At 50.1% G+C, this 16,910-nt stretch overlaps 4 protein-coding genes across 4 annotated transcripts; all 4 read left to right on the forward strand.

Moving 5' to 3' along the window:
- Positions 1-1,303: 1,303 nt before the first annotated feature.
- On the forward strand, positions 1,304-3,311 carry LOC4349197 (probable glutathione S-transferase GSTU6). Its single transcript, XM_066304981.1, has 3 exons — positions 1,304-1,609; positions 2,399-2,738; positions 2,813-3,311. Exons 2-3 carry the CDS (start codon positions 2,409-2,411, stop codon positions 3,203-3,205), a joined length of 723 nt encoding a protein of 240 aa, XP_066161078.1. The 5' UTR covers positions 1,304-1,609; positions 2,399-2,408; the 3' UTR covers positions 3,206-3,311.
- Positions 3,312-5,116: 1,805 nt separating this feature from the next.
- Positions 5,117-6,617, forward strand: LOC136353765 (probable glutathione S-transferase GSTU6). The gene is made up of 2 exons (XM_066304982.1): positions 5,117-5,520; positions 5,638-6,617. Exons 1-2 carry the CDS (start codon positions 5,194-5,196, stop codon positions 6,022-6,024), a joined length of 714 nt encoding a protein of 237 aa, XP_066161079.1. The 5' UTR covers positions 5,117-5,193; the 3' UTR covers positions 6,025-6,617.
- Positions 6,618-8,853: 2,236 nt separating this feature from the next.
- Positions 8,854-9,945, forward strand: LOC4349198 (probable glutathione S-transferase GSTU6). The gene is made up of 2 exons (XM_026020658.2): positions 8,854-9,245; positions 9,338-9,945. Exons 1-2 carry the CDS (start codon positions 8,919-8,921, stop codon positions 9,713-9,715), a joined length of 705 nt encoding a protein of 234 aa, XP_025876443.2. The 5' UTR covers positions 8,854-8,918; the 3' UTR covers positions 9,716-9,945.
- A 1,433-nt stretch (positions 9,946-11,378) lies between these two features.
- On the forward strand, positions 11,379-12,663 carry LOC4349200 (probable glutathione S-transferase GSTU6). Its single transcript, XM_015759043.3, has 2 exons — positions 11,379-11,936; positions 12,035-12,663. The coding sequence occupies exons 1-2, from the start codon at positions 11,610-11,612 to the stop codon at positions 12,413-12,415; spliced, it is 708 nt and encodes a 235-aa protein (XP_015614529.1). The 5' UTR covers positions 11,379-11,609; the 3' UTR covers positions 12,416-12,663.
- Positions 12,664-16,910: the final 4,247 nt, after the last annotated feature.

Below are 16,910 nucleotides of genomic sequence, written 5' to 3' on the forward strand. Positions count from 1 at the left end.
TCCACTCGTGGCTGCCGCTGACATTGCCGCCACCACCGAATCTGCTGTGGGAGGGAGGCGAGAAGAGACAGAGGGAGCCACCGCCGCCGGATCCACCTGTGGCTGCCGCTGACGTTGCCACCACCGCCGGATCTGTTGTGGGAGGGAAGCGAGAAGGGACAGAGGGAGCTGCCGCCGCCGGATCAGCCCGTAGTCTCCACCACCGCTGCCGGATCCACTTGCGGCTACTGATAACAGCGCCACTGGCGCCGGATCTGCCGTGGGAGGGAGACGAGAGGGAGCGGAGGGAGCCGCCGCCGCTGGATCCACCCGCGGCTGCCACCACCGCCGCATCCACCAGCGCGCGTTCGCCGCCATCTGCCAATACTCTACTCTTCTCTGGAGGAGTATTATTTTAGCAGGAGACGGGTGTTCCATGACTTGTGCGGCAAGTACACAGCATAGTGTATTTTTCAATGGCAAAAGTTTGTTAATTCATTCCTTGCTGATTAATTGGCTCCCCAAAGAACACTCAATGTCACGATTACTTGTAAATGTTAGACTTTGCTCTAGGATCACCTAGGTTAGATCTCCTTTTAGGGTCGGAATATCTTTAATGCAACCCATCAAGGAGGAGCCACCTGAAATAATCATGTGCGGTGAGAACAAAATTAACATTAAAATATTATGCATTAAGCCTATATCACCGTTGGGCAGAATTAGACATAACACATATCACCATAACTATAATATTGCAATTATCAACGTTGGTCAGAAAAATTACAACATCATAGCACATAATTAATGTTCCTAAAATTAAATTCTCCCGTTGGTTCGAAATTTAATTTTAGAAACACTAATTTTCATCAATTTCATCTATTTGCAGCAGAAAACTATATAAAAATCATATGAACAGTAGCAAAATCTCTGTAATTCTCTCTGTGAAAATTCTCCCGTTGGTTCAAATTTAAACAGAGGTAAAACATGCAAAAATCTATTCAAAGTTCTATTGAAATTTGCATGAAAAATTGACAAAATAAAATGGAAAAATTGCTACTGTTATCTTTTATTCATTTTCGGCCCCCGAGGGACCTCATATGGACTTTTTCCGGTCGGCCCGCGGCCTTTTTGGCTCGCGCGGGTGCTCCCCCCTCCCCCCAGGCCGCAACCTGGGCCTGGGCCGGGAAAGTTGCCGCGCGCGCTCTCCCTCTTGGGCCGTTTTTGGCCCGACCGCCGCCAGCCGTCCGATCTGCTAGGGCTTCGATCGGACGGCCGGGAGGGGAGATCGGGAGATCAAAACCCGACCCCCCAGCCGCCGGAAACCCTAGCTCCTCTTCTCTCGCGGGCGCGCGGCCGCGCCGAGCGGCGTCGCCGACGCCGGCGGCCCTCGCGCCGCCGCGCCATGACCGGCGCGCCTTTCTTTTCTCTTCTTCTCCGCTCCCCCCACCGTCTCTAACCCCCACCGTGTGAGAGAGAGATGGCGGCGGCCGAAAAGACGGAGATGGCGGCGCCGCCGCGGGCTCCCTCGCCGGTGCGCGCGTGCACCGGCAGGTGCGCGCACGGCCGTCGAGTGGCTCCTCGGTGGTGCCCTTTGCCCTCCCCCCTTTTGCCGGCGACGGCCGGCGACAAGGTAGGGTTAGGGTTTCGATCTTTTGATCCGTGCGGATCTTGTGCTTTTCTTTCTTTGGATTTCTTTTCCCGAACCGATCTAATCACTAGGGTTGCTCTGATACCATTGTTAGACTTTGCTCTAGGATCACCTAGGTTAGATCTAGTCGGGTGGTTCTATTTGGGATTGATGTTTGAACTATAGAGATTGAAAACGGGAGAGGGTTTAGATAGACCGACCGGTTGAGGTGTTGGAGGATGAAGAAGTGCCGGCCATCGTCGTCGTTGGCGCTCGGTTGTCGTGGATGCGGCGCCGGTGAGGTCGACGGCGATGACGGCTGCGGGAGTGACGGTCGTAGATGTCCCGGCGATGAGGTGTGGCGCGGCGGTGGCGCTTCCCGTCACTGGCTGCGCCCCCTCTCGATCGGATTAGGGTTTGTAGGGTGGAGTTGGCGGCGGCGGTGAATCTCGTACTCTGTGCCGTGCCGACCTCCACCCCTCTTTTATATGGCGCAGTGTGACGGGGGCTCACCAGCCATTGGGCTGGACGCCCCCGATCAGAGCGTGGTCAAGGTCCGTTGTGCCGTTGGGCCCGACGGGTGGGAGATCTATCTAACAGTAAATAGCTAGTACTAGTAATCATATCCATCAAACGTTATAGCATGAGCGTCATGGATGATGCATTGTAATGTTTCGTGCCTTTTCCCTCGCTGCATATTTATACCGCTACTCAAGGCGATCTCGACACCAAACAAGCACAATTAATCTGAATAATTGAAGTTCAGAGCAGCAGATTAATACTCCTAATTAGTCCTACCGAAATGGCCGCAGAAGGTGAGCTGAAGCTGCTGGGAACATGGGCGAGCCCCTACGTCTCCAGAGTGAAGCTCGCCCTCCACCTCAAGGGCCTGAGCTACGAGTACGTCGTCGAGGAGGATCACTTCAACAACAAGAGCGAGCTCCTCCTCAGCTCCAACCCGGTGCACAAGAAGGTCCCCGTGATGATCCACAACGGCAAGCCCATCTGCGAGTCGCTGATCATCATGGAGTACCTCGACGAGGCTTTCCCCGACACCGCCGCACCTCTCCTCCCCGCCGACCTGCACGACCGCGCCGTCGCTCGCTTCTGGGCCGCCTACATTGACGACAAGGTTATCACTTTGATCGGTCTGCGTGTTAATTAAACTGATCAGAAGTTGATGTATATATACGAATGCTTCTGCAGCTAGTGCCCTCGTGGAAGCAGGCGTTCAGCGGAAAGACGGGTGAGGAGAAGGCAGAGGGGATGCGTCATATGCTCGCGGCGGTGGATGCGCTGGAGGCGGCGATGGAGTGGTCCTACAAGGGGAAGCCCTTCTTCGGCGGCGACGCCGTCGGGTTCCTGGACGTCGCGCTGGGGGGCTTGCTCTCCTGGTTGCACGGGACAGAGGAGCTGTGTGGCGCCAAGATCTTGGACGCCGCCAAGACCCCGCTCCTGTCGGCGTGGGCGCGGCGCTTCGGCGAGATGGACGCCGCCAAGGTGGCTTTGCCGGACGTCTGCAAGCTGGTCGAGTTTGCCAAGATGAAGCGTGTTCAGCTGGAGGCTGCAATGGCAGCTACAACAGTTTCCCGCAACTGAATGTGTTGTCAGGTTGTTGTGTTGATGTGTTCCTACAAGTGAATAAACCGTACTTTAAAATTTAAATAACTAAATATTTGACTAATAATATTTTATTATAAATTAAGTTGTGTTTGATAAAAAATAATATCATTGAATTGGATTGAAATTTGAATTTACTTTCACAAATTTGTGAACATTATATATTTGAGAAATTCAAAATATATTTAACCGTGTCAAGTTTAATCGCGCCTTAAACAATGTAATAGATTAGTGTGATAGAGGGGAGTAATACGGGCTTGTTCACTTTGATGCCATTTTTAACCATACCATTTTTTTTTTGCAAAGTTGTCCAAAAAAAGTATGCGTTTATTTTTTTTGCCAAATTTAGTTAATACATAAGAAAACTGGCAAAATTTTAACAATATTGTTATTTTGTCAAAATTTTGGCATTGCTAAAACTTGGTAAAGTTTATTTTGGCTACAATCTGAACAGGCTCTACGTATGGAGTAGCTCAGGGGTCATGGCTAGTTTGGATTGCTATCTTACCAAAATTTTGGTAGGATGACAAACCAAAAATGTCTATTAAAACACTATATTTGTCGCAAATTTGGCTTTGCCCATGAACTTGTTTCTTATGGGTATATTTTGGCTTCAATCCAAATGAAGATTATTAACTTTATCCTATCAAAGTTGGTAGTACCAAAACTTATCTACGATTTGGTACTATTAAAATTTTGTTAAGATATCAATCCAAACATGCACCAATAATCTCTATGGGAACATCTAATAATTTCACCAATCTAATCTCTTCTTTCTATAAAGCTAATACCCACTACACTCCTAAAGCTCAACATGCAAGCATAGTATTTATTAGCACTACTAAGATCTACATGCAATCATGCCACATCAACCAATTAAGCTTATAAAACTCAACATGCAAACACATAGTAATTATATCTACAATTCATTTTATTCTAATACTTAACATACACATGTTAAATCATCATCTCAAATCGTTTTTATAATATTTCAATCTAAATCATTCATCATTTCTCCATTATCTAACATATATACCGCAGCAAAGCGCGGGACTAGTGGATTGCTAAAGTCTGTATGCTGTGGCTTGTTAGAGAGAGAGAGAGAGGATCTAATAGTCCGTCCGCGTTGGGTTGGGCCAAAAGTATTTGGTCACATAAGATTGGGCCTAAATTGCACAAAGTGTCGTCTCATCTGTGCTCTGTTTCGGCCTAGATCGCACACCGCCAATTCGTCATGTTTGACGTACAACAGCAAGACACCCAGTTGTTGACTTCTAATCAGTACTCTGCTTCCCCAATCCCAACCTGCGTGCGAGATTGGGAGAAATTGCCGCTCCGTTTTGTGTCGTTTTGTGTATTTTCTCCACTCAAAAGAACAGAAACTATTGTGCTACTATCATACTACAGATACACGCGGTCAACCTGTAAGATTGTTTCTTTGAAAACGAAGTTGCACAAATCGTTGTGTGTAATGCAGACACCCGTCAACCTACAAAATTCAAACAATGGTTTCTTTTTTCTTTTTTTTTACTGGTGAGAGCAATAGATTAGCCTTCGGATCAATGACTCGGTGTACTTTCAAAGAAAAAATTTGCAGAAAAAAAAATCGACATTATATTGTCAAAGATCTACAAGCTTTCTTACTAGCTTGATTCACATGCCCACTGACAATATTTTATCATTATAGCAGAAGAAGGGTTCTATAGCTTGAGCAGCAAGTACTACAACAGAGTAATTTTTAAATGGCTAGTTTCTTAATCTACTCCATGCTGACTGGCTCCTAGGTTCAACGTCACAATCTCTTGCAAATAGGTGTGGAAAATTATATCCATCAAACCATAGCATGAGCATATCCTTCCCGAACTGCAATGTTTATATAGATACTGCAGCAAGCACAATTAAGCATTTAAGCTGAAGAAGTAGTTCAGACTTGTACACTATTAGTGAAACACGCATCAGTATAGGAAATGGCTGCAGAAGATGAGCTGAAGCTCCTGGGATTTTGGGCGAGCCCCTACGTTTGCAGAGTGAAGCTCGCACTCCACCTCAAAGGCCTGATCTACGACTATGTCAAGGAGGATGTCTTCACCAACAAGAGCGAGCTCCTCCTCAGCTGCAACCCGGTGCACGCGAAGGTCCCCGTGCTCATCCACAACGGCAAGCCCATCTGCGAGTCGCAGGTCATCGTACAATACATCGACGAGGTCTTCCCCGACGCCGGCGTCACCCTCCTCCCCGCCGACCCCCACGATCGCGCCGCCGCTCGCTTCTGGGCCGCCTACATCGACGACAAGGTTTGCATGATCGATCACTCATTGGCTTGATCAGTGAAGTTAACTTTAGCATTTTGATCTGCCGATGTGCTGAACTAATCAAAGATTGACGTGTACGTGTGCCGTGTGCGTGTGCAGCTACTGCCCCCGTGGGTGCACGCGTACAGGGGAAAGACGGACGAGGAGAAGGCCGAGAGGATGAAGCAGACGCTTGCGGTGGTCGACGCGCTGGAGACGGCGATGGAGGAGTGCTCCAAGGGGAACGCCTTCTTCGGCGGCGACACCGTCGGGTACGTCGACGTCGCGCTGGGGGGCTTGCTCTCCTGGTTGCACGGGACCGAGGAGCTGTGTGGCGCCAAGATCTTGGACGCCGCCAAGACCCCGCTCCTGTCGGCGTGGGCGCGGCGCTTCGGCGAGCTGGATGCAGCCAACGCGGCGCTGCCGGACGTCGGCAGGTTGGTCGAGTTTTGCAAGATGAGGCATGTCGAGCTGGAGGCTGCAGAGGCAGCAGCTGCGCGCAACTGATCAATATTGGGGAAGCTATTTTGATGCTTCGAGGGGATGTCCACTCGTTGTTTGCATGTCACTTAAATGGTTATAAAAAAAATTATAAAAAATATATTAACATGTGATATATCACTTCATAAACATACAAGTTTAAATTCAACTTCTATATCTTACAACGAAAAAAAATAAATTTGACTGAGAATATACGTTAACTAGCTGATGTAGAAGTTGAATTTGAACTTACATGTTTATGAAGTGATATATCATATATAAATACATCTTCTCAAATTTTTCATAATCATTTGAGTGACATGAAAACTATATAGGGATATTCCCTTGAGAGATCAAAATCCACTCCCACAATATTATCACTCTTTCCGTTGGTGTTGAGCTGTTGGAGACTTGGAGAGTTGGAGCGCGTGCTTTGCACCTCCATCTGTCCATTTCTTTCATTATACACAGTAGTAATACGAAGTATCTAAATATGGGTAATTTTAGCATTTTTAAAAAGATATATGTAAATACATCTTCTCAAATTTTTCATAATCATTTGAGTGACATGAAAACTATATAGGGATATTCCCTTGAGAGATCAAAATCCACTCCCACAATATTATCACTCTTCCCGTTGGTGTTGGGCTGTTGGAAACTTGGAGAGTTGGAGCGCGTGCTTTGCACCTCCATCTGTCCATTTCTTTCATTATACACAGTAGTAATACGAAGTATCTAATTATGGGTAATTTTAGCATTTTTAAAAAGATATCGGGTGTACTATATTTTCTATTTTCTAGTATAAAACTTATTACCTTCATAAACTAGAATTAGATTGAATAAAAATAATATGTTTGGATTGTATTGACATTTGAATTTACTTTATATAATTGTAACTTTTTACAACAAACATCGTAGTATTTGAAAAATTCAAAGTATATTTAACTATGTCAAGTTTGATCGCGTCTTAATCAGTATGACAGAGAAAGTAATATATATGGAGTAGCTCAATAATCTCTATGGAAAAAAAATTTAATAATATCACCAATCTAATGGATGGCTGAAGTCTGTATATATGGCCATGTTTGGAGAACTAGTCAAGAGTTATTTTGAGAGCTATTTTTTAGCACAAGAAAATAGCCCTCTAATAAAATAGCCCTAAGTTGTTTGGATCCAATGGTTATTTTGAGAGCTATTTAGCATTTAATGCACTTTCCTATGGAGAGAGAGAAAATACACTTTTTAGTGGGCCCTACCCGAAATAGCCCCAATTAGCACCCCTTGAGGATAGGTTTTTTTATGGGTTATGGCCCTGTTTGGATCTAAGGGATATTTTTTAGCTCTCCCTCAAATAGCCCAAATAGCCTAAAAAAATCCAAAAGGGTAAGTTATTTGAGGGCTATTTGGAAATAGCCCACCCAAAAAAACTATCCCACCCAAGGGGTGCTAATTGGAGCTATTTTGGGTGGGGCCCAAAAAAAAGTGGCTTTTCTCTCTCCCACAGGCGCACGGGATCAGAAAACCCAAAGGAAAAAAGCTGCCCGCTCCTCCCTCTCTCTCCGCACAACCTTATCCGCGCGCGCAGGGGCCTCTCATTTCGCCGCCGCCGCCGCCTCCACTCCTCGCCGGCGAAGCGGCCGTCGCCTGCCGCGCCACCGGCCCCCACCAGCGCCGCTGCCTGCACTCCTCGCCGGCACGGCGGCCGTCACCCGCGGCGCTGCTGGCCCCCACTAGCGCCGCCGCCCCAACTCCTCGCAGGCACCGCCGTTATTCCTCCTCCCCACCAGCGCCGCCGTCCCCACTCCTCGCCGGAGCAGCGGCCGTCGCCCGCCGCGCCGCCAGCCCCCACCAACACCGCCGCCTCCACTCCTCGCCGGCGAAGTGGCCGTCGCCTGCCGCGCCGCCGGCCCCCACCAACGCCGCCGCCTCCACTCCTCGCCGGCGCGGCGGCCGTCACCCGCGGCGACGTCGGCCCCCACTAGCGCTGCCGTTATTCGTTCTCCCCACCCGAGCCGCCGCCGGCCGGCGAGGATTTCCATCATCTGCACAACTACGGCCGGCCACACCAAGACACATGCGCAAAAGATCCTGTGGAAAGAGAGAGAAAAGGGGTAGTTATGATTGGAAAAGTGCACTAAAGGCTAAATAGCCCTGGGATCCAAACAGCTCAAGGGCTCTTTCATTGGAGGGCTATTTCTTGTGTAAAAAATAGCTCTCCAAATAACTCTGGGCTACTTCTCCAAACAGGGCCTATTTCCAAATAGCCCTAACAGCTCACCTGTCAAGAACTTTTAGGCTATTTGGACTATTTGAGGGAGGGCTAAAAAAATAGCCCATCGATTCAAACTGGGCCTATGTTGTGGCTTGGAGGGAGGATCTAATAGTCCGTCCACGTTGGGTTGGGCCAAAAGTATTTGGTCACACAAGATTGGGCCTAAATTGGACAAAGTGCTGTCTCATCTGTGCTCTGTTTCGGCACACCGCCAATTCGTCATGCTTTGACTTACAACAGCAAAGACACCCAGTTGTTGACTTCTAAAGTTCTAATCAGAACTCTGCTTCCCAACCTGCGTGCGGGCTTGGGAGAAATCGCCGCTCCGCTGCCGCCTGCCGCACCCATTTTACCGCCGGATAACGTGTTTCCAGCGGTGAATGACTCACGGGATTCGAATACTATCTTATGGGTTGACAACCACCGCGCCGGTCGCCTGCGGTTTCCTCACTTTCGATGGACCGTGTGCACTGTTGCACATCACCAAGTATCCTTGTCGACGAACAGTGAATCAATGCCACTGATTCAGACTTTGATGCATCCATATCCAACCATATATACCTCTCTACATCCTCGTGATCAACAACACAAACTGCAAACAAATTAAATCGAGTAGTAGCTGATACTGCCGGACTTGGTCGGATCGGAGATGGCCGGAGGAGGAGATGAGCTGAAGCTTCTTGCGACATGGTTCAGCCCGTTCGCTTCCAGAGTGAAGTTCGTGTTCCATCTCAAGGGCCTGAGCTACGAGAACATCGAGGAGGACCTCAAGAACAAGAGCGAGCTCCTCCTCAAGAGCAACCCCGTGATCAAGAAGGTCCCCGTGCTCCTCCACAACGGCAAGCCGCTGTGCGAGTCCATGGTCATCGTCGAGTACCTCGATGAGACCTTCGCCGCCGTCGGCCCGTCCGTCGTCCCCGCCGACCCCTACGAACGCGCCGTCGCTCGCTTCTGGGTCTCCTACATCGACAACAAGGTGAAATACTCTCTTGTGTACAGTGCATCTCCCGTGTCAGAGCATATGAAATGGTCTAGCTGATGTCAAGCATGAAACGCATGGCTGTGCAGCTGGTGGCGCCATGGTTCCAGGTGTTCAGGGGAAAGACGAAGGAGGAGAAGGCGGAGGGGCTGAAGCAGATGTTCGAGGCAACGGCGGTCATGGAGGTGGCATTCAGGGAGTGCTCCAAGGGGAGGCCCTTCTTCGGCGGCGACGCCGTCGGGATCGTCGACGTCGCGCTCGGCAGCCAGCTTGGGTGGCTGCGCGCGTCGGAGACGCTGTCCGGGATCAAGCTGTTCGACCCGGCCAAGACGCCGCTCCTGCTGGCGTGGGCGGAGCGCTTCCTCGCGCTGGACGCGGCGAAGGCGTCCATGCCGGAGTCCGGTAGGCTGCTCGCGTATGCCAAGATGAGGCAGGCCGAGACCGATGCCGCCAATGCAAGCAAGTGATCACCTGCGAGCTGCGACGTCGCTCTACTGCGAGGAACGAACCCCTGCACATGTTTTTTTGGGGGGAATCGAGTTAAAATAATATGGCACGTGCACGGTGGTGGCACGACTGTTGCACGACTGGAAATTGTGTTTTCCTATGACCAATAAAATAAAATATTCTGCACACAAAATAAAAAGGCGACAGACCTTAAAAAATGAACATGCCAAAAGGTTGACACTTAAACAAATCTCTCTATCTGCCTGCCTATCAATTCCTGTGTGTCACAGTATATTATAAGAGCATGTTTACCGTCCAGCAAGTTTTACCCCCCAGTATAGGTACCCGTTGTTACCAAAACTAATCCGACCGTTGAATCCGGGATGGGTAGGATCGGGAGAGAAAATGAGCAGGGGTGCGCTCAATCCCGGCGCCAACGGCGTGTGAGTAGGAGCGGCGGAGTTGAAGTCATCGTTCCCAGTGTCGACGGGCGGAGAAGGAGGATTCCTTCCTGGTGCCGACGGAAGGAGAAAGAGGATTCTTTCCCAGCGCCAAGGGGCCTAGGAGGATAAGTCCTTCCCGGCGGCAAGGGGCGGACGAGGAGGAGTTCTTTTGCGGCACAATGCGGACGAGATCGACGCACTCCAGGCGGCGATGGCGTTGGTGGGAACATCACCCTATCCGCCCATCTATTCCTCCCATCCATCTATTGCACGTGAAATTATATTTTTGCCCTTCCACCTCTATTCTCCAAGAGGCACCGTATCAGGGACAGAATTGGTACCTCACGGTACCAAACTCTACCAGATCCAATGGCCGGGATTTGATACCGTAAGGTACCATTGGATGGAAAAAAAACTCATATTATAAAGAACTATTTTGCTAAAAAAAATATATAGTGCCATATTTTGTACTTGATTTCAGTTTTTTCTTAAAAAAATTGATATGTTCCATGTTTTTTTTTTACTAAATCACGGGGGGGGGGGGGGGGAGAGATTCCTGAATTTATCATTGCAATTAGAGGTAAGAAGCTCATTACAAAAGATTGATAGATTGTAAGGGGGAGGAGAAGATCTGTTTCCAAACAGAGATTACAAATCGATCATCTTCCGTTAAGTTCTCTGCCCAGAGAGCTGCCTCGGTGATGCATCGGATATGTTCCATGTTATATTTAAGTGTGTGCTTTTTATCCAGTGTGGCCATCTCGCTCGGCCAACAAGCGACACCGAGGCCGGTCTCGCATTTTCGCCTTACGAGTTTGCCCGTGTCATCACGCTTCCATCAGTATCACGCGTTCGTCCTACGATTTCGTCATGATTTCGCACTACCCAACCGGGACAACGGTTTATTTGTGTAAATCCGTTCTCATCTCGTATATTTCTGAGGAAATAAAACTTCAACGGTATAATTTTAAATTTATTTTTCTTATATTTTGTGGCGCTCGTGAGGACTATGGAGTGATGGTTCTGAATTTTCTATAGAGATTGGTCAACCGATCAGGAGTATTACCGAAAACATATTCATCGAGGAAAGACGTGCCGGGTGGTTATGGCCTGATTAGGTGAACTTGTTACAGCTTAAGCACATGTTCTGGCCATATTCAATTAAATAATTAAAAGGATTGTAGCAAATCCGGAAGATTACATATACTAGGAAATGAATCGAGTTGCCAGCTATACATATCCTCTCCAAATCAATTGGATCAGAGACGAATTATATCTTTCCCGGTCTCCTTATCGAACAAGTTCAGTGTCAATATCTCAGGCTTTACGCACCCAACTCCAACTATATATACATCTCCAAACCATTCGTTGTGATCATCAAGAACACAAACTAGAAACACGAGCAGAAGTAGTAAGAGGTTCAAATCTCTAGCCACCCCCACAGCCGAGTTCCTGAAACTGATCGACAGAAATGGCCGGAGGAGGAGATGAGCTGAAGCTTTTGGGCACATGGTTCAGCCCGTTCGTTTCCAGAGTGAAGTTCGTGTTCCACCTCAAGGGCCTGAGCTACGAGAACATCGAGGAGGACCTCAAGAACAAGAGCGAGCTCCTCCTCAAGAGCAACCCGGCGATCAAGAAGGTACCCGTGCTCTTCCACAACGGCAAGCCACTCTGCGAGTCCATGATCATCGTCGAGTACATCGACGAGACCTTCGCCGGCGTCGGCCCGTCCGTCGTCCCCACCGATGCCTATGAACGCGCCGTCGCTCGCTTCTGGGTCTCCTACATCGACAACAAGGTGAGATACTCTTCTACAGCGTCTGGAGCTTGAGCTTGCATGAAATGATTGGATCGGAGCTGATGTCAAGCATGCTTGGTTATTGGTTGCGAATGCAGCTAGTGGCGCCATGGTTCCAGGTGTTCAGGAGCAAGTCGATGGAGGAGAAGGCGGAGGGGCTGAAGCAGATCTTCGTGGCGGTGATGGTGCTGGAGGAGGCGTTCAAGGAGTGCTCCAAGGGGAGGCCATTCTTCGGCGGCGACAACGCCGGGATCGTGGACATCGCGCTCGGCAGCCAGCTCGGGTGGGTGCGCGCATCCCAGGCGCTGTCCGGCATCAAGCTGTTCGATCCCGCCAAGACGCCGCTTCTGGCGGCCTGGGCGGAGCGCTTCCTCGCGCTGGACGCGGCGAAGGCGTCCATGCCGGAGTTCGGCAGGCTGATCGAGTATGCCAAGATGAGGCAGGCCGAGTCTGACGCCGCGAACGCAGCAGCCAACTGATCACCACTCACCAACCAACTGCGATGAGCTGAGCAGACTCGCCCCTGCAAGTGTCGATTTGGGGAAAGCGAGTTAATAATTTGTGTCCTGTTTGTGTCAAGTGTCAACTGCTTCATTGTTGCTCTGCACCTCTGCCTACGTTGCGCAACTTGTTCCATGCCAGTGTTTTGTTCAGTCAGTCTGTCGTTGTTCCATGTCGTGTTTGTTTATGACCAATAAATATATTTGTATCCTTTTATTTTAAAAAACGCACAGACATTATATATCCTTGTAAAACAATACATGCCAAAAAATATGAAATTTGAACAAAGTTTTATTTTCTTGGTCAGCGGCGAAGAAGTGCCCTGACCAAATTTAGTAAGATTGAGAGAAGGAAAAACATTTTGAGTAGAGTATATAGGTGGTCCTTAAACTTGTAAGGTTGTGTCAATTAGGTACTTAAACTCTCAAAATACAGATACAGGTCGCAGAACTTGTCAAAGTATATCATGAAAGTCACAGATCGATACAGCCCCTCTAGAATCGTACGTGGCGTTGATGTGGCATGCCACATGGACGTGACGTGTCATTTTCTCTTTTTTTTTCTTCTTTTCTTTTTATTTTTCGTTTTGTTTTCTTCTATTATTCTTTTATTTTTTTTCCTTTCTTCTGCTCGGGTCACAGAGAAACGAGAAGAAAGGAAAAAAAACAGAGAAGAAAAGAAAAAAAGAAAAAAATAAATAGGTCCTATTTGTCAGTCAAAATGATGCCACTATTTGTCCGTGTGGTATGCCACATCAGCGCCACGTAGGATTCTGAAGGGGTTGTGGTGATTTGAGACCTAGATGACACAGTATGACAAGTTTTGTGACTTAGATATGCATTTTGAGAGTTTAGGGACCTATATGATACACTCCTACAAGTTTAAGAACCGCCTGTGCACTTGTAACGCTCCGCTTCTCGTGGGACGTTAAAAACTAATTCGGCAAAATCCTATATGCGAAAATTTCGTTTTTTGTGTGCGAGTCTAAGTCATGCTGTAGATCTCAATTTAAATCTCCTTGATCCTCCTCCTCCTCGAAATCCCTATTCCAAATCAAGTCTCCGAGATCGAACTTCGAAATTCAATCGCATCCTTTGAATCCTCGCCAAACACTCACTCCCAATCCCCAAAAATATCAAACACTACCTTGAGTCTTCCTTGATTCCTACCTGAACCCTCGAGTTTGAATATCGAATTTGAATCCAAATCCAAACTTCAATTCTCTCCAAATCAGCCCTCTCTGTGAAAATCTAAATCGCCTCCCTCAAGTTTTGTGGGTCGATTTTGTCCCCCTTGGCCCATCTCCCCTCTGCCTATCTCCTCCCTCCTCCTCACAAGTGCAATGCATGTGCGCCGCCCGAGAGAACGTCGTCTCTCTTCCTCTCTCTCTCTCTCTCTCGCTCGATTTCTCTCTCTCGCCGGTCAACCACCGCCGCTTTGCCGATTCCCGCCGCCGCGGTTTGAACCCTCCCGCCGCCGCCATTCGATTTTCGCCGCCGCCCGTCGGTTTCCCGCGCACGCGCGCTCACGCGTGGCCAGTCGCCTGGTCGCTGCCCGTGCCCGCGCTGCCGCCTGGTCCCACTACTCCACGCCGCGTGCTTCCAAAACCGAGACAGAGCGCCTCTCTCACGCGCTCTCCCCTCCTTCCTCTGCTCGCCCAAATCGGCAAGGAGCAGAGCTCCCCTTTTTCCCTCCCTTTTCTGCTTTTTCCCCTGACCACCACCGCCATGCCCTATCGCCGCCTGGTCACTTGCGCCCGTGACCGCCAGCTCGCGGTCCTTGCACCCTTGACCGCCCTGTGTCAGTTCCCCCTCCCAAACCGCCTCTTCTCCATCTATAAAGCCCAGGCCGAGCCTCCCCATCTCATTCTCTCTTGGCATCTCTCTTCCACCGCCGCCGCGCCATTGTTGCCGCCTCGCAGCTGCCGACCTCACATCCCTTCGCCATCGCGCGTGCTGGTGAAGCCTGCTTGCGCGCGAGGAGCCGAAGAGGACTCCAGGCACCCTCCTTCTTCCCCTTCCCCGGTCCGAGGCCGGAGAGCCCGCTCGCGCCGTCGGCCATCTCCCAGCGCCCGTCCTGACGCGGTAGCCTTCCGTTCCCCTTCCTCGCTCTCTCTCGCCACCTCCAGCTCGCGTGGTAGCTCGGCTAGCCTCTCGAACACGCGTAGACGAAGCCCCAAGCCCCGCCGCTGCCACCCGGCATGGCCTCGCCGCCATTGCCGCCCGCTCCAGGAGGCCGCCGCTGTCGCTAGCCCTCCTCGGTGCTCCTTCGCCCCATCCGGCGCCGGAAACGGATTCCCCGACCCCCATAGATACTCCCACCGCTTTGAATCGAGCTCTCGTCGCCCCGTCGAGTTTCCCCTCTTATCTTGCCGCCGGCCGCCGCCGCCGCAATCCGCCGATTCCGGCCATCCCCCGGCGAATCAGAGCCTATGGCTCGCTTTCTCTTGTCCCTCCCGCCACTTCGGTGTACTCCCCCTCCCTTGAACCCTCGCGAATCGCTCCGACGAACGCCGTCGCCGTCCGCCGTCGGATGCCGGCGCCCCCTTCTTCCTCCTCCCGCCGGCCCGCGTGGCTGCCACGTAGGCGCCACGTCGGAGCCACATCGGCCGCGACCGGGTCAGCACGACCAGCCTGCCGCCTCCCCCTCCCTCGACTGGTGTGCGCGGTCCACGGAGAGCCCTATGGCTGCGCGTGGGCCCGCCGCCTCTCGGTCCATCCGGCGCACCGCCCGTGCGCCATCTTCACCAAACCCTAGCGCCGCCCCCGCGTGAACCCATTCCTCCATGAACCCAGCCGCCGACAGGTGGGCCCGTCCCGGGACCCCGCATGGTGGACCGCGGTCCACCCGGTCGGTCTCCTCCCCCTCCCACGCCCCATTGGGCTGCCCTCCTCGCGGCCGTGCCGGCCCATTAGGCTCGCCCGAGCTGCGCAAGTCCCTCGGGCCGCGCCAATGCCACCCGAGACAAGTCTGATTCACATCCCTCGTCCATTTCCTTTTCCAAAGGATTTAATAAATCTTTTTCCTTTAGACAGAAAATCCAAATAATCTTAGGAAATCCATATCTCCTCAACCGCTCGTCCGATTGACCCCGTTCCACTTCCAGTAATTCCGTAAAATTGAGATCTATCTAATGGCACTATAATTTAGTCTAAATAGGATCTTTTATTAGTCTTTTGTTTAGGTTCTGATTGTTTGCGTATAGTTGCGGTTACCGGATTTTCGTCAATCGTGATTTTCTCGAAGATTCGTGAAGCTTCGTGAAGACCTTGAGCAAGGCAAGTCACTCTTTGATCAATTGCTCCTATAATTGGAAAATCATTATTATTTTGTTTGCAACTCGCATTATTAGAATCACACACTTAACTTGCTTGGCCTCGGTTTGTGTGCCAAACCGACGGACCTACCAGTAGTCGCACTAATTCCTGTAGGTTGTACTACCCTGATTCCTTGTCGCTCCACCCTTGTGGTACCTCGGTATCCGTGCTCTCTGAGCGCGTATACCAAATATCCCACATACACCGTTGATTGTCGAAAACTTGGGAAATGGGTTTGAGAAGCCTTGAAAACCCGACATGTGGTGTCGGTGTGTTTGAAAATAAAATGAACTGTGAAAACTCGCGATGCGGGTGTTGTGCCTATGTGGCGTCGTCCCGTATTCGCATATAAGGACCGATTCCTGTGGGAAATTCATCAAGCATAACAAGTGCAACCACATGGTGGTATGGGACACCCTGGCTAAGTAATTAGTTGCTTTTGGGAAATCTTGTATGCCAATAGAGGCGGAAAGCCGGGATGTGGGGGTAGAGGCATCCTGGGAGTCCGAAACAGAGGAAGGCACCCGGGAGTCCTAAGGGAAAACCGGAGTTGGCCCGATGTTGGTCAGGGAGACCCTCTATGTGGCATGAGGTGACCCAGGATTGGCTTTGGAAAGGCCTTGTCACGAACCTCCGACACCGGCCAGTGTCTTGAGTAAGTTTGTGTCTTGTGGGTAAAGTGTACCCCTCTGCAGAGGTTAACTAACTGTTCGAATAGCCGTGCCCACGGTCAAGGGCGGATGTGAGGTGTTTCCCGTTGCGTAGATTTGTTTGCCAGTGCTTTGTGAAAAGTTGTTGTGGTGTGGGAATCGTAACCAGAATCAGCCTATGTGGCAGATGGATGACCTGAGTGGTCAGAAACGAATCTGTGTGATTCGGGATGTCTACGGGCATCATAGACTATGCTTCCTGAGTGGAAGCGGATTGCTTTGCTGCTGGGCAGCTGGACTCTGGGAGTCCGCAAAAATGAAAAAGGCTCTGGGAGCCGCCTAATCAAGTGAAATGGCTCTGGGAGCCGATAAGTAATGATCTGACCCGGGAGGTCGGTACATTACCATTTGAGTTGTTGAAAATCATCTCTTAAGTCGAATCGAGACGCAAGTTTCCTTTCGACCCAAACTTAAAAAGAAATAAATCACGTAGTGATTTCAAAAAT

Source organism: Oryza sativa, chromosome 10, assembly GCF_034140825.1.
Source record: "Oryza sativa Japonica Group chromosome 10, ASM3414082v1".
In the NCBI taxonomy this organism is placed as follows: Eukaryota; Viridiplantae; Streptophyta; class Magnoliopsida; order Poales; family Poaceae; genus Oryza; species Oryza sativa.

Excerpts from the sequence above, each read along its gene's own strand:
- LOC136353765 (XM_066304982.1), top strand. The coding sequence starts at position 5,194 with ATGGCTGCAGAAGATGAGCTGAAGCTCCTGGGATTTTGGGCGAGCCCC. Across the intron at positions 5,521-5,637 it reads CCGCCTACATCGACGACAAG|CTACTGCCCCCGTGGGTGCA; the intron begins GTTTGCATGATC and ends GTGCGTGTGCAG.
- LOC4349197 (XM_066304981.1), top strand. The coding sequence starts at position 2,409 with ATGGCCGCAGAAGGTGAGCTGAAGCTGCTGGGAACATGGGCGAGCCCC. Across the intron at positions 2,739-2,812 it reads CCGCCTACATTGACGACAAG|CTAGTGCCCTCGTGGAAGCA; the intron begins GTTATCACTTTG and ends ATGCTTCTGCAG.
- LOC4349200 (XM_015759043.3), top strand. The coding sequence starts at position 11,610 with ATGGCCGGAGGAGGAGATGAGCTGAAGCTTTTGGGCACATGGTTCAGC. Across the intron at positions 11,937-12,034 it reads TCTCCTACATCGACAACAAG|CTAGTGGCGCCATGGTTCCA; the intron begins GTGAGATACTCT and ends TTGCGAATGCAG.
- LOC4349198 (XM_026020658.2), top strand. The coding sequence starts at position 8,919 with ATGGCCGGAGGAGGAGATGAGCTGAAGCTTCTTGCGACATGGTTCAGC. Across the intron at positions 9,246-9,337 it reads TCTCCTACATCGACAACAAG|CTGGTGGCGCCATGGTTCCA; the intron begins GTGAAATACTCT and ends ATGGCTGTGCAG.